At 47.4% G+C, this 26,003-nt stretch overlaps 1 protein-coding gene across 6 annotated transcripts in view; it reads left to right on the top strand.

Moving 5' to 3' along the window:
- The window catches only part of LOC124063669 (SH3 and multiple ankyrin repeat domains protein 2-like), a 139,977-nt gene extending 114,162 nt beyond the window's left edge, over nucleotides 1-25,815 (top strand). For 3 of the 6 annotated variants that reach the window (XM_046397545.1, XM_046397559.1, XM_046397586.1), the window contains 8 exons: nucleotides 3,705-3,840; nucleotides 4,864-4,944; nucleotides 5,065-5,073; nucleotides 7,045-7,068; nucleotides 8,753-8,865; nucleotides 9,081-9,186; nucleotides 10,281-12,789; nucleotides 20,002-25,815. In XM_046397545.1, coding sequence (XP_046253501.1) covers nucleotides 3,705-3,840; nucleotides 4,864-4,944; nucleotides 5,065-5,073; nucleotides 7,045-7,068; nucleotides 8,753-8,865; nucleotides 9,081-9,186; nucleotides 10,281-12,789; nucleotides 20,002-20,530 — 3,507 coding nt within the window. In that variant the 3' untranslated portion in view covers nucleotides 20,531-25,815. Of the gene's footprint in view, nucleotides 1-3,704; nucleotides 3,841-4,863; nucleotides 4,945-5,064; nucleotides 5,074-7,044; nucleotides 7,069-8,752; nucleotides 8,866-9,080; nucleotides 9,187-10,280; nucleotides 12,790-17,827; nucleotides 18,145-20,001 lie in introns of those variants that run through there. The other 3 variants (XM_046397579.1, XM_046397552.1, XM_046397568.1) reach the window with 3 other exon arrangements.
- Nucleotides 25,816-26,003: the final 188 nt, after the last annotated feature.

Below are 26,003 nucleotides of genomic sequence, written 5' to 3'. Positions count from 1 at the left end.
ACCCTGCACAGATAGACTTGTTGGACTAAGCAGATCTGCAGCAGCTTCTGGGGGGTGTGGTTTTAGATTTTTCTGCCCCTCTGTGTCTCCCCACCTTGTTGTCTCACCTTTTCAATGAAAGCTGATGAAGTTGATGAAGAACTTAAGAGTTTTCTTTCAGATCTTCACCTTGAAGCTACCGCGGGGTTGATGTTTTTAAGACAAAATTAAAGATTCATAAAGATTTAAATTAAAGTGAGTGATGCGTTTAATGGCCCGTGAAAACAGTGAAGTTGCTGTCATCCAGTGTTGCCCGCCTGCATGAGAAGACCCCCTGAATCAGTCTGAGCAGTACAGCAGGTTCCCATTTGAATCACAGATTTGACGTCATTTCAGCACGCGCCTGTGTAGGTCAGATTATAATTGATTAGTCAGATTAGCGACTGTCAGCGAACGAGGAACGTTTGCATGATGAGGCTGAGCGATTGGGCGGATTGAGGGCTGCTTGTGTTCGGCTAAATGGACCGGATGATGCTTAATGTGCCGGAGCCATTAGAGGGGTCGTGATAATGATAATGGCTTCGAATCGGCCCTCGTGCTCGACGTGACAGAATGCTGGCTTTCACGTGCGTGTTGTGTTGGAGGCCTGATTTCCTGTTTGTGTTTTGCGTTTGCCTCACTGTGTAAGTTTGTGTGCTATTGATTAAACTGTTCATGTTCAGCCATAAAGCTGCTGCCTCGGCGCCGTTTTTCTCTCTGGTATTTACTGGTTCAAGATGTTTTGGCAGTTTATGGCCTTCGGGGGCTTCGTCTTCTTTTCCCAGACAAGCACTTCTCACACACACACACACACACACACACACACACACACACACACACACACACACACACACACCTAACCCATACGTGTGTCAGTGTCGATGACTGTGGAAACTAATCAATATCACTAATCGCCTGCATGTAACTGATAGCTGACGCATTGATTCTCTGCTTGACAGCCTCGTCTCACCACTCAGTCCACATGTACAGTCGAGTTCCATGAGGATGAGTCGCAGTACATAGACAAAAGTATTGGGACACCACCATCATACCAACAGGGCCTTTAGAGCATTTGTGAGGTCACACACTGATGTTGGACCAAAAGGCCTGGCTCACCATCTCCGTTCCAGTTCATCCCAAAGGTGTTGGATGGGGTTGAGGTCAGGGCTCTGTGTGGGCCAGTCAAGTTCTTCCACACCAAACTCATCCAACCATGTCTTTATGGAGCTTTGCTTTGTGCACTGGGGCACAGTCATGCTGGAATAGAAAAGGGCCTTCAACAAACTGTTGCCACAAAGTTGGAAGCATAGCATTGTCCAAAATGTCTTGGTGTGCTGAAGCATTAAGATTTCCCTTCACTGGAGGTCAGGGGCCGAGCCCAAACCCTGAGGAACAGACCCATGAAGAGGGCTGTCTGGATACTTTTGTCCAGAGATTGTATTTCTGTTTCAGTTCCAAATTATTCATGGTTGAGTATTGTTGCTGATCTCGACGTTTCCTGTTGTGTTTACCTGCAGTTATTAAGTTCTTTGAGTTTCGTCTTCGAGTTTAAAGTTCATACACTTTGACTGTGCTTGCATTGTTGTGCTGTTAAATTATCACACTGTTGGTGGTGTGAACTCGAACTTGTGCCTGCTCAAAGATGGCCGCCCGTCACGTTCACGTTAACAACATCTGTGTGTCATGTTTTGTAGTTCCAGTAAAAATCACTGAATTCAGGTCAGCTGGACAGCAGTGTTGTTACACTGAGGCAGCTTCAACATGCTCACACTTTGAAAATGTACTTTTAGAAAGAAAAGCAGAGAGGAAGACCTCAGGGTCCCTTTAGTGTCACATGGTCTCCGTCAGCAGGTGGTGCTGACTCAGCTGTGACTCAGCTGTCAGGGTTTAAAGACTGCTTTCAAACCCTTTCTCCTTCCAGGTGAGACAGGAAGCAGTCGCTCTACCTGTGCCTGAGGTCAGAGCGTTGTTGATCGCAGTGACAAGCAAAGTTCAGTTTTTCAGCCCCGTTAAAGCCGAAAAGACGGTGGATAAATGAGAGTAAAAGTTTAATCAGTAAAAATTAAAGGAAGCAAGTAAAAATGTAATCAGTATGAAGAAATTCACCAGTTTAACTTTTAATTGAGTTTAACTTGGCGACTGCAGTGCAGAGAAACATGAACTCAACCCCTGAACATGAATGAGCTCTCAGTTTTTTGTCGTCCTGTCTTCATCCTTCTAAGGCCCCTCCAAAATAAAAGCCAAACAGGCTTATTTTACAAAGATGTTGGCAGAAGAAAATATTCATGAGTGTGTGTGTGGTCACATGAGCGTGTGTGTATGTGTGTGTGTGTGTATCCACCCTTCAAGCGTAGTTACATAACCGGGTGGAACGACGGAGTGGATTACATAAGGCAGCTCCTATATGAGAGCTCGTGTGTTCGTCTGTGTTGGAGCTTTTCGCTCTAATTACCAAAATGTCCGCCCTCGTGGCGCCCGGCTCGCGTTTGCTACATTAAAACCACCCGAGAGGAAATAAAGTCCAGCCTTCGCCACCATCGCTCCCATCGTCCTCTACGCCCCCCCCCCCCACTCGAGCCGTCCATCATCCGCCCGTGTCGCTCCGGGCCGTCCTCTCTTTCATCCCTTCATCTGACCTCCCTCCACCATTTGTGTGGAAGGAGAGGTGGAGGAGGGGTGGAGCAGAGCGGAGAGGAGATGAGCTGCAGCAGGGCCCACATTAAATTAGACGAGCAGTAATGAGATTAAAAACCATCCATGTGGGCGTGCGTGTGTGCGTGTGTGTGTGTGTTTGTGTGAAGATATGAGTGTGGGCTTGTGTTGGGTCTCAGCTACATTCAGTCGTTAATACATGAGCAGGCCGCTGGTGTGTGTGAGCTCTGCAGAGAAACACACACACACACACACGTCGCCTTTAATTAGAACAGCTGAACTTTCAGCAGTGGATTTTTTTAGCCACAAACCAACTTGTTGTGATTACATCTGAAGTCCGACCGCGAGGGCAGCAGCCCGAGCAAACTGACGCTGAATCTTTCAGTCTTTTCCTTAAAGTCTGCTCAGTGCTGAGAGCTGTTGTCTGCATCGCCAATCGACTTTGTCCCAACTTCCTGTCCAACGTTCAGTTTATTAAAAGCGTCAAAGCTGGGACCGCAGTGTTGTCGAGCCAATCGTTTCTTGTCAAAACTGCCAAAATTAATTTTCTCTTGATTGACTAATCAATTAATCAACTAATCCACAAACAGGATGAGCAAATAGCATAATTTACTGTATACAACCGTCTGTGTGAATACTGGATCCTGATTGGCTGCCCGGTGTCTGTTAATTCCTGATAAGTGACTGTGGTAGGAGCAGGATGACGTCCTCGGCGGTGTCCATTATGAGGGATTGATGGACAGCTCAGAGACATGGAGAGTCTCTGTAGCTGAATGGTTACATTGTGTCTCACATAAACTCGTCCGCAGTTCAGATCCTGAGCCTTTGCTGCATGTTGTACCAAAGTCATCAGTCGGGGACAGGAGGTGAATGTGTCTCTCCCTATTTCCTGTCTCACCTGTGTGGGTGGACGACAGGTGTGCGGGGACTGTGTGATCGGGTTACTCCTCCGGTCCCCCTCCCAACTCAGGGACTTTGTGATGTTCGTATAGGAGCTCCAACATGCTGACTCTGCTGTTGTGTGTTTGTGGCAGGTAAACCAGGAGAACGTGGTGAAGGTGGGCCACAGACAGGTGGTCAACATGATCCGCCAGGGAGGCAACCGGCTCCTGATCAAGGTGGTGACGGTGAGCCGGAATCTGGACCCCGAGGACACAGCACGCAAAAAAGGTACAACAACCTGCAGATTGTGCTTTTCACAGTGCTACACCCAGGAACAAACAGAGCCTGACTTCCTGTCCTGAAGCGGGGTCAGGACGGCGGCCGACCTGCTGCTGGACGGATCTGCTAGCTGCTGCTGTGAGGCAGCCTGCTGATCTGACTGTGCCTCCACGTCCAGAAGTTCATCAGGCCTCGCTGCTGGACGTCAGCTGTGGCCACGAGGCTTTGGGAGGGAATAAATGCTGATTCATGGTCGGCCGCTCATCAGCTGTTTAAGCACACGGACGTCCTGTTGTATACGAGTTTGGAACTTATCAGCTTATTCACTGCAGGTTCGTCCCCACTTCTTCCTGTGGGGCTGACATGATGAATATTTGGGTTCAGTAAATGTGTCAGTCCTCTGCTTTCTGTCTGTCCTCTCAGACAGACAGACAGACAGACAGACTCCATGGCGACCTTATTGTCGCGTTGTGTGACACAATGTCCATTACCACAACTTCTGCAGGTGCCAAGACGCCACCCATCAGCAGTGTTGAACGCCGACCATAAATCAGCGGTTTGTTCGCTGTTCCGTTATCAGAGCAGACCAGTGAGCTGCCACTGACCATCAACACTGACAAGTGAAGGTACAGTGCGTACCTGTTGTGACAGGTGTGGGATAAAGAGGAAACACAGGAACATCAGAATCATCAAGTTTACAGAAGTGTGTTGTGCAGCAGTTTCTGCCTCAAAGCCCCTGAGTGCACTGAAACAAGGAATCGTGTGTTTAATGCTTAGGAACTGAGGCTGTGGTCAGTCAGAAGCAGACTGTGTTATCGCCTCAGTTCAAAGCTTCACGTCACGTGTTTCCTCTCTGCATCACTGACCCCATCAGTGGCCGTCAGTGTGTCCCCGTTCAGGTTTTAACAGAAGAAGACACAAGTGCAGTTAATAATTCCAGCTGATGAACACAGTGTGTGAGAACATGTGAAGTGATTTGACGTGAGGAGGAAACAAACTGACACGTGTGTGTTTTGTGTGCGTGTGCCTCAGCTCCTCCACCTCCAAAGCGAGCCCCCACCACGGCCCTGTCCATGCGCTCCAAGTCCATGACCTCCGAGCTGGAGGAACTCGGTAAGAACATCCCGGTTCGACTCTCACACGCGATGTCACGGGGAAGTGTGTGTCTAACAGCGCCTCTCTCTCTCTCTCTTTGTTGTTCCTCCTCTCTCTGATTGGTTAATCTCTCACTAGTGGACAAAGGTAAGCAGTTAAAGCTGCATAACCTTTCGCCATCCTCAGCTGCGACATCCATCGGCTGGCGCCGGCTGAATGAGGCTGTTTGTTCCGGCTGATTTCAGTTTCCATCATTTGATCATTTTTGCTTCAGTTTCACTCTTTAACAAAAGATTTTTCTTTTGCTTTCCCTCCCTCGTCATTATGCATGAAGGAATCTTCACTGTGGCTGCAAGGCGCAAATGAGTCAAAAACATGACGTTAATTTGACAGCATCAGCTCTGTTAAATCTGTGTGTGTGTGCACATGTGTGTGGTCGGTCCCACTCCAGAGGACCCTGTGTTATGTGCTCTGCCATCTTCATGCTGTCCGACAGGCCGAGCAGGAGGAGAGTCAGGAAGCCGAATCGGTCCTGAACAGGCCTGAGAGAGGAGGAGGGAAGGAAGGGAGGGAGGGAGGGTGTGAGATGAGGAGAGAGGAGGGAATTCTGTACCAGGGTTTCACGTCGAGGCGGTTGGCCAGGCGCGTCCTGACAGATGACGGCCTACGCGCTCATCGCTCTCGTTAAATACACGACTGTTACTGCGTCAAGTCACAAATCTGCTCTTGAATTTCTGACTTCATCAATTAGTGTTGATTTTTTTTTTTCATTATTGTGTTAAAGTTGTAATCCTTGAGATTTCAGTCCTGGGCGATTTGGCGACCTCCGTGGTTACCGTGGTAACCATGCAGTTTAATACTACAGCCAGTAGCTGCTTCACCAGAGATTCAAAGCAGAGTTAAACTCTGTGTTTGCCGTGCAGCCAGACAGACTCGCTCGGCAAAGTCAGCCAGTAATAATTACAGCTAAAGTAAAGCCACCACAGCTGAGTGTCTCAGCAGGAAGTTAATCTCTGACGTGATGCGATGAGAGCGAGCGGTAATCTGCTGTCAGTGAGATAAAATACGTATATGTGTCGCCTCACGTAGGAAGGCCATCTGAATCCAGCGTGGGGATGGCGGAGTCCCCCATCACCAATAAAGAAACGACTTTATATCAAGATAATTACTGCAGCTTACTGTATGTTGACCTGGAGCCCAGGGGATATTATCAGCTGTTATCAGAGATACACAATATAGACAAAAACGCCTTTTAATCATCCCTGGGGTCCCTGTAAAGGTCAGGTGTCCTAATACTTTTGTCTGTGTGGTGTATGTTGCTATATATCAGTATCGACGTGTATCGTGCTGAATGGAAAAGTTTTTTTCTAGTTTTGCTGATTATAATCCAGGAAAAGATAATTGTTTTCTTATTCATATCTATATAATAATTTTTTACTACATAATTTCGCCATCAGCCTCAAAACTGCAGCATGAGTCAGGCAGTCGGAATGACTCGGCTGTCGGGATGTTCTTTTTGTCGTCATTTTGGTTTGTTTTGCTTCAAATTGACGGCGTTTGGGTTTTCGGGACAGGATGTTAGCCTGGACTGTGGTAACATCTGGACGTTTCCTGCTCTGTTTTGTTATTATGTCAACGTAACAGTTGATAAAGAATAAAAAGCGGATTAATGCGCGACGTCGCCAGCCGCAGGCCGATCGGCGGCCGCGTCGTTTTGAACAGCAGCTTGTGAGTTACTGCACGCTCTTACGGATCAATCATCTGTAACTGCAGCTTTGAGCCCTGCGAAAGGTGAATGAATGAGTAAATGACAGGAGAGGGAATCCACTCATATTGCAGAAACCTGCTGACAGAGAAACTCCAGCGGTCAGCATGTCTTCATAGAGCTGCTTATCTGACACGTTTGCATTTCGTTCTTTGTGCATTTCTAGCAGCCACGGTGCTGCTCGGTGGGGCCGTTAAGACTTCAGCGTGTTTGTGTTTTCATTTGAACGAGAACTGTGGGATGCACACAACACATGCTACACTTTAAGTACGTTCTCGTTCATCTTGGGAGAAGGACTGAGTGTGTTTTTGTGCTTTAAAGACTCAGAAATCTTTTTCTGTCGCCCCTTTAAGCAACTCTAAGGAAAAAGAAAGGTGGTAAGTTACTGTAGGCATGTTTAACTCCAGCATTTCCAGTAACCGACTTGTGTCACGCCCTCCCCGCCCCCGCCCCCGCCCCCGCCGACACTGTTGTGTATGGTGACAGTTTATTTTTAAATTCCTATGAGAATTCAGTTTGTGTCGGACATTTGACTTTCAGTGCAACCCGATGGTGTTTGCATGATTTATATTTTGTGTTTCTGACAGCAACTGTCTTGAACTTCATCGTGTCTTAAATGTTGTTGGTGCATGGTTTGATGTTGTCGTGATATAGAATAGAAAGGTGTTTAAAGGGACAGTTCACCACAAAATCAAAACTACATGTGTTTCCTCTTCCCTGCACTGCTGTTTAACCATCCCACCCGCTTGCTGTGAGCTGCAGAGTTTTGGAGACGCTTCACTGGCAATCCGAGTGGATAAACAGCACTGGAGGTATTTTTGATTTTGAGCTGAACTGTCCCTTTAAGCTCTTCTGTCCCTTCGTGTTGACATGGTTTAGAGTTTACTCCGTGTGGATGCAGCGTCGTCCCATCAGTCACTTTTGATCAAAGGTTCACCTCAGCCTTTAATGCAACAGGATCAAACCCGAATAGCAACAGAGCTTCAGTGATGACTTACAGAATATTTTGCGTGTGTGTGTGTGTGTGTGTGTGTGCATATGTACACAAAAAAAACACTTTTGCTGTTAAGTCAATGTTTGTTCGTTTTGTTTTGTTATCATGTCTCACGTCTGCATCCTTTTGTGTTGCAGGCTTGTGTGTGTGTGTGTGTGTGTGTGTGTGTGAGAGAGTGTGAGGAGGGGGAGGTTTATTCCAGGAAATGCTTCACTTACAGATAGGTTTCCAGGGCAACCGTGTTGCATGTTATGATAGGCTGTAGCTGCAGTCCAGCCAGGAGACGGATGGAGAGAGAGGAAACGTGCACTTTCTTTCTGTTTTGTGCTTTGTGTCTAACTGTAGTTAAGGTCATTGATGCTCCTCTCCTCCCCTTTCCTCCCCTCCCCCACCTCCCCCCTCTCCCACTCCTCTCCTCTGTGTGTAGATGCGCAGAAGAAGAGGATTGTTTTCCAAGTCACTCTAAGTAATCACTCCCCCTAATGCATGAAGGCTTTCTACATGGTAGGCAGAGCCTGGCAGGGAGGTGGCGCCGTTCAGGAGGCTAGATCAGGGCTAGCATGTAGCTTCTCTGAGCAAAACCCTGCAGGTGGACTCAATCTGATGGCATCATCACACACCAGAGGGACGTTCGGTTCTGCCAAATCTGCCGTTGACACCTTTCCCGCTTTGCAGGCTCGAAAAGAAAAACGAGGCTGAGAAAGGAAACGGCAAACTTGACAGACTTCGCATTCATCGCTCATTTTACATTTGACGAGGGAACGACCCCGAGAGTTGGATGATGCAGCTGAGTCGGCTGTTTGGAAAGAGCTTGCACGGCTTGCAAGGCTTGACACACCTGACGCATTTCATCAAAGCCCTCCTGTGCTGCTCCCGCCCTCCTCCAGAAAAGTTCTTTCAATGTTTTCCTTTTTTGTTTGTTTGTTTGTTTGTTTGTTTCTCATCTGCAGTGCAGGGAAGGGTCACCGTGAATGATTAGCTTGTGTTTGGCCCATAAGAAGCTGGCTGAGGCTTAAGTCCCGCCCTCGCCGTTTCTGTTGCTCATCGCAGCTTGTTTTCTCTTGCAGACAAAGTGGAAGAGATGACACACGCCCAGAAGAGCTCGCCTGTCGACATGAAGATCGCCACAATCAAGCCACGCCCATCCAGTCGCTGTTTGGTTAGCCCAGCTGATATGAATGTATGTCAACAAAACTGGCCTGACATTGAAAAGTACATAAATGTAGTATAGATCAGAGTGTTGCTGTGTGGTGTGCCAGGCAGCGGCTCATAGCCTCTATGTGATAATAAACATCAGAAACTGATCTGCTGTCAGTGTTGGTCTCCACAGCCAGCAGAGAGCTAATGAAGAGTGTGTGTTTGTGGGTACGTCATTAACAACACTCTGGTTTGCAGTCCATGTATCAAGACCGCCAGGGAGTAGCAGTGGTGCCACCCACTGTGCCAGGGGCCTTCCTGGGGATACCGGAGAAGGGCACTATGAAAAAGCAAAAGTCCATAGGTATGACGATGTGTGTGTGTGTGTGTGTGTGTGTGTGTGTGTGAGCTTGAGTTGTGAACTGTATGTCCAGTGCCTTGTGCTTTTAGCTTGTCATAATATTCCATTAGTGCCCAGAGGACTTGCTCGGTGTGCTCAAGCAATATTGAAGCTAATTATAGATAAATTAGAATGAGCCAGTCAGCAAAGTGTGCTTTCAGGCGATAATATTAGAGGTCATTAAGCATATGCTGAAACCTCACTCTGACTGCTGAACTGGAGGGACGTCATGCAGGCTAATGTTACTCAACAGCTCTTTTGATTTGCAATGCCATCATCATTATTCATTATTATTAACAAAAACAAATCACTTTTTTGCCACAGTTGCAGTGACAGCATGTGTACTGTGCTCTGGTTTGAATTATCACACATGGGAATTGCTCTCTTCTGAGGTCTAATTGCCCAGTTGTCGCTCATTGCCCAAGTGCCCCTGAGCACGGTGCTTCCTCCCCTAATGTTCACTGTTAAAAACTGTACAAATGACGGGAAGAATTTTATTGATGTAAACAACGGACTTCTGCAAACGCTCCTCGGTTAGATCAATCCCTGAACGCCGGCTATAAGCTGAATTCACTGTGGGATACCAAGAAACAGCTTTTATCTCAGTGTTTCTACGTTTCTGAACAGCAAAATGAAAGCGATGTAAATTTGTGTAAGTCATTTTGGACTTTCAATTGATATAATTTTACCTGAAAACTTTTTAATGTAAGCAGGTCCCACAACTACTCAGTGGCTAACCTTTTGAATAGATTTTAATTCAGCTTTCAGACTTAAATGTAAATGTTTATTCTTGTCCTTTTTCTGTTTTCAAGATTTCAGTTGGTGGTGTTTGGTAATTGGTCAAATTAGTCCCCACTTGGTGCAGCAAACAGCTTACAGTCAGCTGCTTTTCCCATTGATCTGGTCTCTTAGAGACTTCAGGAATCCCTTGCTTGTATAAATAAAGTTTAAGGAAGAACAGATTTCCTGTGGAAAGAGGAGGCCATGCTGGAAATAAAAAATAGGGATGTCTCTCCAAGGTCCTCACATCATTTTTCTCTCTGCTCCATGTCTCCAAGGTACAACAGAGGATGAGAAACAGGGATTCCTCACACCTCCCTTACTCAAGTTCTCCCGAAGCCTTTCTATGCCCGACACCTCAGAGGACATCCCTCCTCCTCCGGCCATTTCGCCCCCGTCACCACCTGCCTACAACTCAGCTGCTGGATCTACACCCAAGAGCTACGGCACCACGCGGCCCAGCTTCACCCAGAACTCACCCAATGCAGTGACGACCATTAGCCGAACCACTGACGTTGGTACGTTAAGGCGGGGCTATTTCAGGCAGAGCTCAGAGCAGTTTGAGAGCACACGCACTCGAGGACGTACGCCAGTCCCGGAGAACCCTTACTCCGAGGTGGGCAATAAGACTCTGTATGTGCCAGCTAAACCAGCTCGAAGGAAGGGCATGCTTGTAAAGCAGTCCAATGTCGAGGACAGTCCTGAGAAAACATGTCACATGCCAGCGAGTCCCTCGGGCCCGGTTTCCATGCCTACTACACCCGTAGAACGAACGTGCTCCTCTATCCCCATCCCCACTATCATCGTTAAGGAGCCCTCAACCAGCAGCAGTGGCAAGAGCAGCCAGGGCAGCAGTATGGAGATCGAGCCCACCACCCCTGAACACCCACCTCTCACGCCCACTGTTGGTGGAAGCGGAGGTTTGCGTCCTGAAGACCCTCTGTCTATGAGTAACCCCTTTGCAGCAGCTATTGCCGGGGCAGTACGCGACCGGGAGAAGAGGCTAGAGGCAAAAAAGAACTCAATTGCTTTCCAGTCAATAGACATTGGAGATGATGACTTCAGTAGTCCCACACCAACCCCTCGCCTTCGCCAGTCAAAGTCCATCGACGAAGGTATGTTCAGTAGCGACGACCGGCTTCGGAGGATATTGGCTCCCCCTCCTGCAGCGCAGCTTGGGCCTCCTGTTGGGGGTGGTAGTGGCAACATGACAGATTTCAACACTCCTGAGCCCACAGTGGTGCGGGAACCTCTGAACACGAGAACAGGCCAGTGTCCCAACCTGGACAGTCCCGTTAGTCTCCCAGCCACTCCTCCTAAGAGCCACTACAGGGCCAATGGAACCTACCTCCACCCTGTCACCGGCAAGCCCTTAGACCCTAATTCTCCACTCGCTCTGGCCCTGGCAGCTCGTGACCGGGCCATGAAAGAACAACAAAACCATCCTCAGAATCAGCCACAAAATCCTCCTCAGGTTCAGCAAACCCCCAAGCATGAAGCCCAGTCCCTCCCAGTACAGCCAAGCCACAAAACAGACCTCAACCAGCCGCTGTTTATTGACACCAAACTACGCTCTGGGATCGAGACGAGTTTTGCAGCAATCTCCTCCGCAACAATGGGGCGGCCAGGCCGAGGTGGCCTGCGGAGGCAGATGACAGAGCAAAAGTATGAGTCTGATGGGGCACGGGAAGAACGGCAGCATCAGGCTGCTGAAGAGAGAAAAAGCGCACCGGCGGATGTGGCAGACGCATCGCAGCCCAAGTCAGCCGGACTGCTGATGGTCCACACCAGCACGGACGCAAGCAACAAGGTGAACAACCAAGAGTTGGAGGGGCAGGACAGCAACAAGCCATCTGAGCTGAAGGACCCCAACCAACCCAATCCTCTCAAAGCTCCAATGCTGTCCATCAATCCCCAGCCACCCACATCACGGAGAAGGAGCATACCCTTAGGCGATTCCATGGATGAACCAGTAAAGCTGCCTTTCCGCATCCCCCCTCCCCCTCTGGCATCGGTTGACATTGATGAGGAATTTGACTTCTCAGAGCCCCTCCCCCCACCACTTGAGTTTGCCAACAGTATTGATATTCCTGATGACCAGGCTAGTGCCATTGCTGAGATGCTTCAGCAACAGAGACGGAATGGGGGACCTCCTCTACCCCCATACCACGCTCACGCCCCACCACCTGTCACTGATCAACACAAAAGAGTGACAAACAACATGCCGCCCTCATACCCTCCTCCTCCACCCGACCCAGAGTCAGGGGTAGCTGACTCTGGCATCGAAGAGGTAGACAGCCGCAGCAGCGGGGATCCACAACATATGGAGACCACCAGCACCGTTTCCAGTATCTCCACCCTGTCTTCAGAGGGAGGCTTCTGTGACAGCACTCTGGAAAGCCTCTACGCCACCGCAGACGGACATGCCTTCCTGGTGGATCGGCCCCCTGTGCCACCTAAACCGAAGGGCAAGTCTGTCATCAACAGAACATCACTTTATCATGACGCTCTCATTGAAGAGCCTCCAGAGTCTTATGGGTCACCGCCTCAGGCCCCTCCCCCTCCCCCTTCATCGTCTGAACCTCCTAGGACTCCTACTCAAAGGACATCCAAACTGTGGGGCGATCAGGCCCCCGAGCTGCGCAGCCCCCCATCCACCCCAGACACCAAGAACACCGTTATCACCGAGCTGAGCTCCATTCTGCAGCAAATGAATCGCGACAGGCCAGCTAAGACAGGAGAAAGCCTTGATTCCCCTACAGGGACCAGGGGGGCGTTTGGAACAAGGTATGTGACAAGCCAGTCCTTAATGGCTCAGGCTTTTCAAATTCTTTTTCTCACTTTTTCTTATTTTGATGTGTATGCTAATGTAATGCCAGTGACTTGTACAGTAAGCAAAGTCTGCTTCTGCCCCAAATATTTTTACTTTATCATTTGTTTCAGCGATTTAGCAGAGTCCTGAGAGTTTCATACATATTTTAGAAATGACAGGTTTCATTGCGGACTCGGCTCAACCAAGAGCTGACAGCAGAATATCTTCTCACTGGGCAAATGAAGATGCCATGAAGATAGTTTTATTTGCCGAAGCAGTTTTCAAAGGGACTATGAGCTCATCCACTCTGCTTTTCATTGATTATCTTGCGTTGGTGGTCAGTTGTGTGTTGTTGATCGTGAGTTTTTGGTGCGCAACCAGAGGTTAGGAGGTCTCTGAAGCTCCGAGTCAGCTGGTAGCTTTGAACTGCATGTGACGTATGAGTGAGCCTGCAGGGGTGAGCAGTATTGGAGAGTGACAGTGGAGAAGAGAGTTAAAACAAGCTTTTACTTCACTGTGGTAGCAGTTTGTAAGGTCTGCGCGTCATGGAGTCCACAGATGACCTTCTGCTCTTGCACATGAATGCACTGTGAAGTCCCTGCATGTGTGTGAACAGCACCTGTTAGCAACACCAAAACGCCGTAGAGACATTTTGTTACGTGACTGTTTTGGTTTTCTGCCAGAGAAATCAAGCTGACGGCGCGTTTCATTCGGTCACCTGTTGCCATAACACGAAGAAGGAAGTGGTGACTAAATGTAACGTGAATAACACGTTACCTCGTCTGTGGGTCACGTCACTTTTCAGCAGCAGTCCAGCAGTAAAGGCAGCAGCTCTCATGATCCCACGTTGCTTCACTGCATCATCACGCTGTGTCTTTTGTCTTCACTGTTTTGACGCTGTTAGTGGCAGAATTTGTACGCAGTGCTGTGAGTGTTTGCTTGGATCAGGACGAGCTCAAACTGATAAACGTCGTAATAACTAACGCGTTTGTTGTTGACAGCTCTGGTACGTTTGGTGTAACAAGATTGGTTTCCTGCTACGAAGCCGTGTTTCAAATTGCTGCGAGCATGCAGGAGTCTAGCTGGGACAACGTTTTGATGGACCCTGCACCCGAACCAGCTCAGCTCATGGTTTTTTAAACTCACATCTCCCCTGTATGAGAGGGAAATAAAAAGCACAATAAATAATTCACTGCTCACATACATTTTGTATGAACGGTCCCATCGCTCATCAGAGAGGTGCAGAGCAGAGAGAAAGCGTTGATTCTCTGCGGTCGTTACCTTCTGATCCGATAAACGGCGTCACGTCCATTTGTGGCGACGGCAGCTGCTCAGATCCAGTCTCGCGTGGCCTCCCTCACGCCATATTATCACGTTATCCTCATGTTCCCCCTCTGTGGCTCAAAGTCGTGCCTGTTGACCTTCACACCTTGAGCTCATTTCATTTTCAGCTCACGCCTCTCCATCTCCATCTTCGTCAGCCTCCTGGTGTCCCTTCGCCTTATCTGTCTTCACGCCCTCACAGGTAGGATCCGTCGGCTGCTGCGGCCTCACGCTCTCGTGGCTTCACGTTTGTCCCTCGCCGCCGCTTGGTTTTTAGGAAGCCGGGCTGTCATGTTGGCGTCTTCCTCTCGGTGTCTGTGTCTCGACACACTCGAGATGAAGAAACTTCATATGAACTATATGCTGCTTCTATCCAATAGGTTTAATGCTGAGTAAAGTTGTGTAACTTCTGTAGCTTGTTTCCAGGTTTAAGATAACTCTAAATATGATACTGATTTCGTTTTCATTCCACCATATGCTAAGAAAGGCATCTTACAGCGAATAAATTAAACACATCATGCATAATGAATCAGCTTAATTAATGACTTCATTACCATGTCGTTATGTTTAATCTGTCGGTGATTACACAGCGACATTAGCCGTCTTCGGTGAGGAGTTTGTCTGGTTGTCTCGCTGTGTTGTTAGTTTGTTCATGAGGCTCAGGTATCAGGTGCACCAAACTGGCAGCCTCTCAAAGCAAACTGTTTATTCCCCTCAAGCCAAACATTTGCAATCACTTCCTGCGCTGAGAGGATGGTTTTGCATAGTTTTTCCTGTGACGTCTCCGTTTTTATGTACCTGTTGTTGCAGTTTTACGGTTGTGTGACTTAAGTCAGTTTTATCGTCAGCGTTTAAGGGAAAAAAACCGTCAGCTTCCAAGTGTTGGATTATTTTAAAGTTCCAGTTTTTGAGTTTTGCGGTCACAGGTTTCATGCACTTTCTGTAATAAACCACTTAAAAACATTCTTACCTTGTGAAAACGTTTGAGAACCATAATCACAGAAACAACACGTCTGCAGACGAGGCTCGGCGGCTGCAAACTGAAATACTGATAAATCTTGCTGTTTTTTTTCCGGATGTCACTTGTGTCTGAACTGACAGTAACGGCGAGCTCTGAGGCACCGAGCAGCATGCACACACACGTGGTGCGAGTGAGGCTTGTTTAAGATGTTTAAACCAGCTCACGTTAGTCTGTTTGCTTCGTTTAAATTCAGAAAACAAAAGACTAATTAATATCAGAGTAATTTAGTCTTATGACAGCAGTGAGGAGACCCTTCACACCTTTCAGCATATACTGATACTTCATGGATGAATTTATATTTTTCAGTCTGCCTGTAAATGACTGCATGTAATTCATCATTTGAACCAACTTTGACTGGAATTAGCATTTAAACAAACGTCGTTAAACCCTCTTTGGATGGTGACAGTATGTCTGAAGACAACTGAAATGTCCTTAATGGATGTCTCCCCCCCACAGACTTTAATCCCAGTTTGTTCATGAGGCTGGTTTATCACGTCTGTTTTCCCGAGCTGCCTTCAGGTGTGAGACTCATGAGAACGTGAAGGTAATTCACAGGTCTGTGGTTGTTGTTCCGCGTTTTGTACTGGAATAAAAAGGCAAACTGCTTTTGCTTCTGTGTGGCGGACTGTTGGCTGGTCTGAGTAGCTTCGTTGGGTTCAGTAACTGGTTCGCCAGATGCCGTCCGGCCTGTGACGTGGCTGCACCGGGGTCTGCGATCGTCTGCTCAGAGACGGGGTTTTCGTCTCGTGGAGAGCGTTGCCAGGCGCCGCAGCAGAAGAAAAGGTGAAGATGGGGGGCGCGTGGTCACATGAAGCGGCCTGCGGAGGGTAAAGGTGGTCCTGGTTCTGAGGCCGTCAAACAGATGGCAGCAGAGATGCACAGAACGTGGCCTAGATTCACACATGCTCCCCCCTCCCTCTGCACAGCCTTTGCTCTGTTGTGCACCGTCTCCTGCTCTCTCTCTCTTTTCACTTCCTCTGTACGTTGGAATCGACCCCTGCACCGGCGCTAACATCACATTTTCTCTTTTGGACATTTCTTGTTGTTTTTTTTTTTCATCTCTTCTCTTCCTCCATCCCTGTCTCTTAGCCTCCCAGATTAAATGTGCGTTGGTTGTGCCTGTGGACGAAGGGGTTGCCTAGCAACCAGCTGATGAGAGCAGCCTTGAGGCCTGCAGTGATGTCAGTCTGAGTCGGGGGAGGGGATAGTGTGTGTGTGTGTGTGTGTGTGCGTGTGGATGGAGATGGAACAAGAGGATGGCAGGCCTAACCCTCAGCAGAGTTCAGCATCATCTCACGCAGGTCACGTGCTGCGCTGCTTTAGTAGGCCACCGTTACGTAACCCAGCACAGCCGAGTCAGTGTGTGTGTGTGTGTGTGTGTGTGTGTGTGCATGTGTGTGTTCAGGCTTCTATAAATAAAGGCAATGTGTGCATGCATGCCAATGAAGGCGACCCGGACTGCGTGAGCCGATGTGTGCTAGAAAGAAGCAGGGAGTCATGCGATGTGTGAGCGTGGCGAAGGCGAAGGCGAGGTCTCCCACCGCCGATATCAATAGCACCGCATCACTTTTCCTCCCAACACACTCAACTGGCGGAGAGCGAGCGAGCTACACGTGCTCACCTGACGTGTGTGTGTGTGATTTAAGTTAAGCACGTAACAAAATTCACCAGGATGGTTTTGTAAAGCCTCACATTTGACAAACTGGAGCAGCAAAGTTTCTCAGCTCAGCTGTTGGGTTTTTGCGTCCTGGGTGAACCTGTGCGTCACACAGGTGCTGTGCATCAGTCTGCTTATCACCAGGTGTTTCTGTCGTCGACTCCGGGCAGCTCGGGCGGCTGTTTTCTTCTTGTCCGGACTGAAATAAGTGTGCAGCTTTTAGCCGTGTCACCATGACATTAATGACTTGTCATGTCGCGTCACCAGCAGATTCTCAGTTTTCCACTAAAACATCCAGCATGCGGATCAGCATGAAATGTGTTTCTAACGTTCAGCTGCGGCACTAAATCTCACCTGATTCAACAGCGCGTACAGAAACGCTGACAACTTTGTGTTGGCTGCACACGTCGAGCTCACGTCTGTCTTCTCACGCCGTTGAAGGTGTCTGTTTTCAGCCGTGTGTTTACATACATGCACAAATAATCCGGGATCCTGATCCTCCAGCAGCCCGAGCTCAGCACCGTCCTCTTTTGTTCTACGTGACTCTTGGTGGAGCTGCAAGAAATGGTAATAAGGTCAGAGAAGCTAAACGAGGCACTGAGCTAATTAGTCTAATAGGCAATTACATACTTCTCACATCAATTTGACTGGAACCCAAAGTGTTTAATAGAGGACAGAATACCAGGATACCAATTAGACAAGTGCTTGACAGATCTCCGGTTAAGTATTGTGAAGCATGTGTGCTGTTGTTATTGATCTGTCCGGCCTGAAATAAAATGAAATGAAAATGCAGCGACCTCAGAGCTTCAGTCGAGCTCCGACTGTGGAGTGAGAGTGAAAACAGAAGCAGACTGATGGCAGCTATCAGTTCTTCCATGCATCCCATTCTTTTCTTTTATCTCACGTGTGTGTGTGTGTGTGTGTGTGTCCCTACATGGTGTTTATCACATGTCTAATGTTGTCCTCCTGTTGTCTCCATCTCATCCCTCCAACACGACTTCCTGTGGAGAAGCTGGTGCTGAAAAGTGATGGCTGTAAGTGTCTGCTTGGTGGAGGCAGCCCAGTTCCAGTTTGGCAGAACGACCCCCTTTTAGTCCCCTTCACTTCCCCGCGGGCTGTTCCATATGTTACAAGTAGGAACGAGCGATATCTGGGTTACACGTAGCACCTTGCAGTTGGTGGAAAAAGTGAATTCTAGAGTGTGCAGGTCACATTTGGCCCGTTTCCTGCTCTCGGCTCGGTTGTCAGTGTTAGCGTGATTCTTGTATGGACTCTCAGTTTGTGAGGAACAAAATCCCGGGGGAAGATGAAGGAAGGTTTGCATGGATTGGCGTGGTGTGTGTGTGTGTGTGTGTGTGTGCTGAGGTGTCACTGTTCCAGATATCAGCTCATCCTTCATGTGGAGCAGCAGGTAACATGAGGCTGACGTCTCTCAGACTCATTTCTGTGTTTCTGTTTGTTGTTGTCTCATTTTGGTCTCAATAACTTGACATTTTTTAAGTTTTGAAGAAACAGTTTCTATGAAAACCACATCTATAGTGTGCTATTGGGGTAATCACAGTGTTTTATAAGGCATTATGACTGCTTATACTCACCTATACTTCATTTTAATGAACACATACAGTGATGACACTGCATGGGCTGTTATAACACACAGTGAGTCCTCACTGCAGCTGACTGTTGAGCTGTGTGTAGGTGAATATATGTATATGTAGTCATAATGTGTTATAAGTCACATCGGTCAACCTCTAGTTCATAACCAGTCAAGAGCCTCCATGAGACACTTGGACTTGTAATTCATTATAAGTCACATGTATAATGTGTTATGACATGTTGACATAGTGCATCAGAAGGTATTATGTGTGTGGTCATAGAGCATTATGAAGGCATTATAATACACTATGAATGTGCCCCTAATGCCCTGTAGATGTGACCTTCATGCAAAGTGTTTCTGTCAGTTTATGCTGTCTTGTTGTCATCAAATCTCATGAAAAGACCAACAGTGTGTGAGTTGGTTTCAGTTTTGTCCTGAGATGTTTTGACAATAAAAGAAAGTAAAATATCACCACACCATAAAATGAGACGTGACCTCTCCTCTCACGTTGTCTTTAACTATCTTTTTCCTTTAAACCTCCTGAAGATGTAGATGATCAGAATCAGAATTCCTTTATTTATCCCCGAGGAGAAATTCTTTTGATCGTGTACTTCTCAATAAAAAAACAAAGATCGGAGATCTTCTGACCGCTGACTCAGTAATCAGCTCTGGTCTGGACTGGCTTTATTCTTTTTTATTTTGATGAAATTGTAAGTAACATTTCTTTGTCAGTTTCTCTGAGGGGAAAGGCTTACTTCAGTTTGCTGGTGTCCTGCTTCCCCTCGTGGTGTAAAGGCTATAAAAAGGTTGTGGTAAGCTTCCCCTCCCTGTGCAGTCGTACACATCCATCCATTAGGCAGCAGCGAGTGGACCGAGCGCTGCAGGCTCCCCTCAGCACTCGGTCTTTGTTACTGCTGCTGCAGAAATCATTTCACGTGAACGTAATAAACCAAGAAACGTTAACAGCTGGGAGTTTACGCTGTCAGAGGCTTCTGCTGCAGCCTGCAGAGTCCTCTGAATGTAGTCCATCTGAGGGAAGACAAGGCAGTCATCAGTAATTCTTCACTTTTCACCAGGATTAGTCATTATTATTATCATTATTATTACGAAAAAGGCGCAGACAGCAGTTTATGTTGCATGTATTTTCACGTATCAGTGAGCGAAGTCGTGTTTTGCTGCTGTATCTGCGTGACTGTCTGGTACATATTAAAAGTTAATCACTCTGAAGACCGGCTCACACTCAGTATAAACATTAAAGTGACTGTAACTAAGATGTCAAAATGCTCTGACCTGATTCAACATCCACACTTCAGCTGCAGCAGCTTTGGGAAAAATGGCTTGCTTATGGTGCCCCCTGCTGTTCCCCTTGTAGCATTACACTGCGAGAGCCTCCAGCAGTAACTGCACTCTCCCATCATAACTCCAGCCTGTCATCCTTCTGTCTCATCATTACACACCTCAGCAGCCCGTCGGACGTCTCTGCCCGACTCAGCAGAATTCAGCAGAACTGGTTTGTTGTCTTTGGGCCGAGGTTCTTTATGATCGTCTCTGACCGACTGACTGACCTGTTGTCTCCTGTCTGTCCCTCTCAGGCCTCCCACAGAAGACTCAGGAATGCGGAACAACCCTGCCGCCGCTGCCGCCCTCACCTCCACCCCTCCCAGCAGCCTCCCATCCCAGACGCATCCCTGCAGCCCGCCAGACTCCGCCTCCTCCCTCACCCCCTGCTCCTCACTGCCGCCCTCCGTGTCGCCCACCCTCACCGACGTGTTCGGCCTGCCCACGCCGCCCATGGGCAGCGGCGGCGGTTACAGCCTGAGCTCCTCGTGCGGAGGCAGCGGGAGCTCGCGCTCCCCGTCTCCGCTCACGCTGATGCAGGCGGTGGCGGCCTCGGGCAAACCTTTCGCCTCCAAACCCATGGAGCTGTGGAGCAAGCATGACGTGGCAGACTGGCTAGAAAGCCTCAACCTGGGGGAGCACAGAGACGCTTTCCTGGACAATGAGATCGAGGGCGCCCACCTGCCCTCGCTGCAAAAAGAGGACCTGATAGACCTGGGCGTGACGAGGGTGGGCCACCGCATGAACATCGAGAGAGCCCTCAAGCTGCTGCAGGACAGATAAGCCCCGAAGAGACGGGGCGGCGACTTGCGGAGTCGGGGCTGAGGAGAGGGAGGCGTCACCGATCACTTTTACCAACCCCTTCATCAGACATAACCTCAAGTCGTTGAACTGGGTAGAAGTTTTGTCCAAGCTGATGCTGCCTCTTGCTATTTTTGTCCTCTCTCATCCACTGTCGCCCTCATCTCAGTGCTCCGGTCTTGTCCGCCCTCTTCCTCCTTCCCGCCGCCCTGAGCATCAGGGAATCATGGGATGTCAGGCGGAACTGCAGGGGGAGAAAGAAGAGCTGCTATGTCACATGAAGGAGAGAGAAATCAGAGGAGGCCAGTATGAAGGACTGAGCTGAAAACAAAAAACTCTGGACGAGTGTGTACTTGGAAGTCTGGAAGTTTATTTCACACACAGACTCGTGCTCACCCAGCTGCTTTGGAATACTACTGACTTTTTCCATACACCCGGTGTGGGTGCATGAAAACCAGCTGAGCTGGTCGTTGCTCCTTTTCTATCTTTGCTAGAGTTTGTTCAGAGAATAATATTTCTTCACTAGAGTCCTACCGGAGTTATATTTCTGGGTGCATCTGAGGTTGTAGAGAAAAAATTTGAGATAGACGTTTTTTTGGGTTTTTTTGCTTTTCACCTGTTTGTGTCCACACAAGAACGACATGTCTAAACACCTGACCGTATCTCATGTGCGCACACACACACATACACACACACTTTGTGCACAGACAGATCCTGAGCACGTATACACACACCGATACTGCGATGGCCTTCTTCTCCTCAGAGAGAGCAAAGCGTGGAGAGAGGTGGTCACCAGAGGAGGAGCTCTGCTGTGGCAGGGGCCCCGGGGCCCCTCGCCAGGCTACACCCACCCAGTGTCCACCTCATCGTAAAGGAAAACAGAGGCGAGGACACAAGGTACAAGACGGTCAGGCAAACACTGGACCAGGGATTGTTCTCACCCTGAAATGGTTTTACCAGCTTGTCTGTCTGCAAAGGGCGTCTTTGTTCCTCTTGGCTTTTCCTTTGAGTGTTTTGTTTGTGTGTGTGTGTGTGTGAGAGAGAGAGTGAATGGTTGGCCCAAAATATCATCAAGGCATCATCAGTTTAGCCACTTCCATGAATCCACAGTTTAGGTAAACCAGAGCTTCTTTACTTTTTTCCTTTGCTTTTTGTCATTATGTGAAATCTCCTTCCACTTTACCATCAGCAGGTGAACACGTGGTCTTCATGTGGCCTTCATGTGGTCTTCATGTGGCCTTCATGTGGTCTTCATGTGGCCTTCATGTGGTCTTCATGTGGCCTTCATGTGGTCTTCATGTGGTCTTCATGTGGTCTTCATGTGGCCTTCATGTGGTCTTCATGTGGTCTTCATGTGGCCTTCATGTGGTCTTCATGTGGCCTTCATGTGGCCCACAGTGAGGCTGATGTGTCCCCGTGTGAAGAAGTTCAGTTCTTTTTAGAGAGAGCATTACGAGCTATGTTTATAGAAATAGTGTGAGATTTTGGCAAATAAACTAGTTGGTTAGAAGGTCGATGCCAGTCTTATGTCTGTATGCTAAATATGAAGCTGAAGCTAGGAAACAGTTAGCTTAGCATCAATACTGGAAGCAGGGGGAAACCAAAAGGGGGACGCTGCTAATGTTTACATGCCTTCCTGTCCAAGCAGGGACCTCTTGTTAATGAGCAGATGTATGTTTCCTTCTGCAGAGTGATATGGTGAAGTTCAGTAGAACGTAAATAGCAAAGTGTTGTCTAGTTCTGTTCAAGAGAAGGCAGACGGCGCTACAGCCAACAACCTGACAGTTCACAGTAGAAAAATCCAGACGGATCAACAACACCAGGAGAAAGAAGAAAAGTATTTAGTTTTGTTTTTGGGGTGAACTGTCTCTTTAACTTTTCATCTCGTGCATTCATCAGGTCAAAATTGTCATTATCGGAAAATAAGAGCAGGCTAACAAACCAGCTAAATATTATGTTTGCTAAAACATCAGCATGTTAGCGTTGTCATTGTGAGCGTGTTTGAGTATGTTAGCATTTAGCTCAAAGCATCGCGGTGACTAGTACAGACTCACAGCATGGCTGTTTTCCCTGCTTCCAGAATTGATGCTAAGCTAGGCTAATTGTCTCCTTGCTATAGATGTTCTCATCAATCTCTCAGCAAGAAAAATTATGTTGAACTATTTAAGGTTGTCACTTGAAAATATTTTATTGAATTTGAATGAAGTGTTGAAACCCCTTGGAGCCCTTTTTAAGCTGTCAGCAGTGTTAAAGAAGACACATTAAAAGCAACCTCACATTCAAGAGCTAAAACCCATAGGTTGATACTGAAAGAGCTGAAACTCAAGTTTTGCGAGAGAAATTACGTATTTTCTACTTAGCTAAACGACTACCAGGACGTTTTGTACATCCTGTTCCTCGCTAATAACAAACAGAGCAAGGAAATTCAATGGGAGGTTCGTTAGCACTGGACTAACTCAACCTCAAATCCAACCAGATCCAGAGTGAACCAGACGGCATCCCGGACTGCAGCAGCTCACATTTTTGTGTGTTGGAGCGCAGAGTCAAAGGGAAGGTACCATTTTAGACCAAAACAGCCTTTAGAAGGTTTCTTGTTGTGAAGGAGGCTGGGGAGGCCACACTGTGCTAACGAAGCTGTGGCAGCCCCCACAGTCCCCTCTGTGTCGATCAACAGGATCTTGTCTTCTAATCGTACATATCAGCAGGTTAATACTTCGTAGAGAGACTTCAGCCGGATGACATGAAATCTGGCCGAACTGTCGGCTTTTAGAGCAGATGGAGAATGCGTGGCTTCAGGGTTTTATGTTGAATTACGTGTTCACGTAAGTCCTCACGCCTCGTCCTGCCCTCTAACCACTGTGCAAAAAACAAGCAGAGAACAACCTGACAAAGCCGGCAGATGTTCATCAGTGTGAGCCCCGTGTGAGATTAGAAAGGGATCGAGACCGTTTCTGAGCTGTCGCAGATGAACTTCAGTCTCTGCAACTCGACTGGACTGTGAGCGCATTGTGATCCGGTCTGATCCAGTCTGACTGCAGCTGTAAGAGGCAGGACTGTTTCAAGGGTCCTGTTTAAATCAGCATTTATCAAGCTGGAAATGTATATGTGTTTTGCTAGCAATGATTACAGGCTGGTCAGAAGTAGAAGTACAGTATGTGTTGAAATGTGTGTGTATATAAGAGTGTTTAACAGGATTTAAAAAAAGTATTTGATTATATGTATAGCTCTATTAAAAGGTTAAGAGTAAAAAGGAACACAGAAGTTTTGTGAAGGTTGAATTATAGTTGCCAGAGCTACCTGAGGACCAGCACGGTGGTCTCCTTCACCCCCTCATCCCACAGAGGATGCCTTAAATAGCTCACAGCTCCCTTCCACCACCCCCTGCACCGCTGTCGGTCGTACAGCTCGCGTTTTGTCTCGGAGCAGATTCCTTCAGAGCGCACGTCACGCGTGGTGCGACATGCGCTCCAGAACGCGACGTGTGGTGTTTTAGAACGACTTTTTCCCCCTCGCCTGGTTTCATATCACACTCCACAGCTTCATGTAGGTGCAGCTTTCGAGGAGACGGATGAAACATACACAAGCTCTGTGTTCTGTGAACATTAGCCGTATGGAGGCTGGCACGGGACAATGCTGCTATAATCCTGTTCCTGTTTCAACGTCGAACTTATTTTAAAGCAAACAGTGACGTGTCGGAGGGGGTAGAAAAGCACAGTATTTTTAAAGATTTGTATAGAGTTCTATGAAATTTTATAGAGGTTATCTGAACAAAATCTGTTCAACACTGACGAGTGGATTGCCAAAAACAGAAATACTATATAGATAAAATCGTGGCTATTATTAGGCTTATGGGTTATGTAAGAAGCAATATTTATTCTGAATGAATCTCCTTGGTTGTGTTTTATTTTCTCATTTTAAAGTCACATATCATGATGCACATCACTTGTCAGTGTTTTAATGAAGTGTTGCCTAAAGCAGATCCAGTCTCTACTGCAGCGGTACGCTTAGAGGTGCAGTGTGTGGGATTTAGTGCCATCTAGTGGTGAGCACACGGCTTTCAACCAACTGAACACCCTCCCCTGCTGTTGCTGCGAGAGCTGTGCGTTGGCGAGTGTCCAGTGATACGATCCGTATTGCAATACGGCGGTTACAGCTCAATATGTTATTGTGTTCGGGATATTTGGCTGCACTTTTGTGCAATGGGAGGAAGTGATGTATATATATACATATATATATATATATATATATATGCCTCAATACTCAAGTGAGTCAATATTTTCTTACCACCAAACACATGAACGAGCCTCTCTAGAGCCAGTGTTTGGTTTGTCCCTTCCGGGCTACTGTACTGTGCAACATGGCGGACTCTGTCCCTCTGTAAACATAAGAAGGCTCGTTCTGAGGTAACGTCGTCACGATTCTTATTTTCAGGTGACTATACACTCATGAAAACATAATTATGAGTGTTAGGCTCTGCCAGTAGATTCCATTAAATTCCACACGCTGGACCTTTAAGAGATTTTGGCCAATCGAGAGACCACAGAACCCAAGTATCTTCTGACAACCACCATCTGCCTGACTATACTTCTCTCATCTTCTTAAACCCCTGGAGTCTAGAGTGTGTATAAAATGCGCAAAATCTGTACATTTTTTTAAAAAAAAATATTTATCCGCAGGCCATCTTGGTAGGAAGCTATATGAAACCTATATATATGTATACATACATAAATCCACCAAGAACATTAGTGGTGGCTGTTGAGTCCTTCATGTGGACCAACAGGTCACCAAGCAGTTTTCTCTGTGGAAATGTAGAGCTGAGTAGATGTAGTAGGAATCTTTAAAGAGCATCACCAGGCCATGTTTAGGACAGGCGTGGCTCACTGACCCACTTCCACTCCCCCTCGAAACACTGCTCCCACCTTTATCAGCATCTGTCCAACATCTGGGTAACTGTTTCTTTTTTGCTTTCTTTCTTAATTAATTAATTAATTTATTTTTTTCATTAATAGATTTTATTCTTTGATTAAGTCTTTCATAGAGGCTAAGATGTTTTCGGTAATTTGTGCAGAGACTTGTGTTCATGTTTTCTATGTTGCTGTAATTTTGTGCTACTGAATCATCATAGAGTCAACTAATTACTGAAATGAAAAGAGAGAGAATTTTCCTGTAACTGCACTCTTCCTTCCCCCCTGCCCCCCCTCAAATCCTCAAGACTTCTTGTATGGCAACCAAAATTCACTGTAAGAAATAAATATAATATTGCACTAGTGTCGTTTTCCTCTCGGTCCTTGGGGTCCTGCTGGTCAGCATGCTGGGATCCACGTCCTCACACCGGGACCCACGGACTCAGGTTGTCCCTTTGATGTTTAATGTGTACATTCATATTCTCTTTCTCAACACCTTGGGATTTTGTCGAGTTCGTTATTTTGCTTTATTATTACTTGCTTTAAAATGA

The sequence above is a fragment of the Scatophagus argus genome, chromosome 1 (assembly GCF_020382885.2).
Source record: "Scatophagus argus isolate fScaArg1 chromosome 1, fScaArg1.pri, whole genome shotgun sequence".
Classification (NCBI taxonomy): Eukaryota; Metazoa; Chordata; class Actinopteri; family Scatophagidae; genus Scatophagus; species Scatophagus argus.
This window is presented reverse-complemented; position numbering and strand designations above follow the sequence as displayed.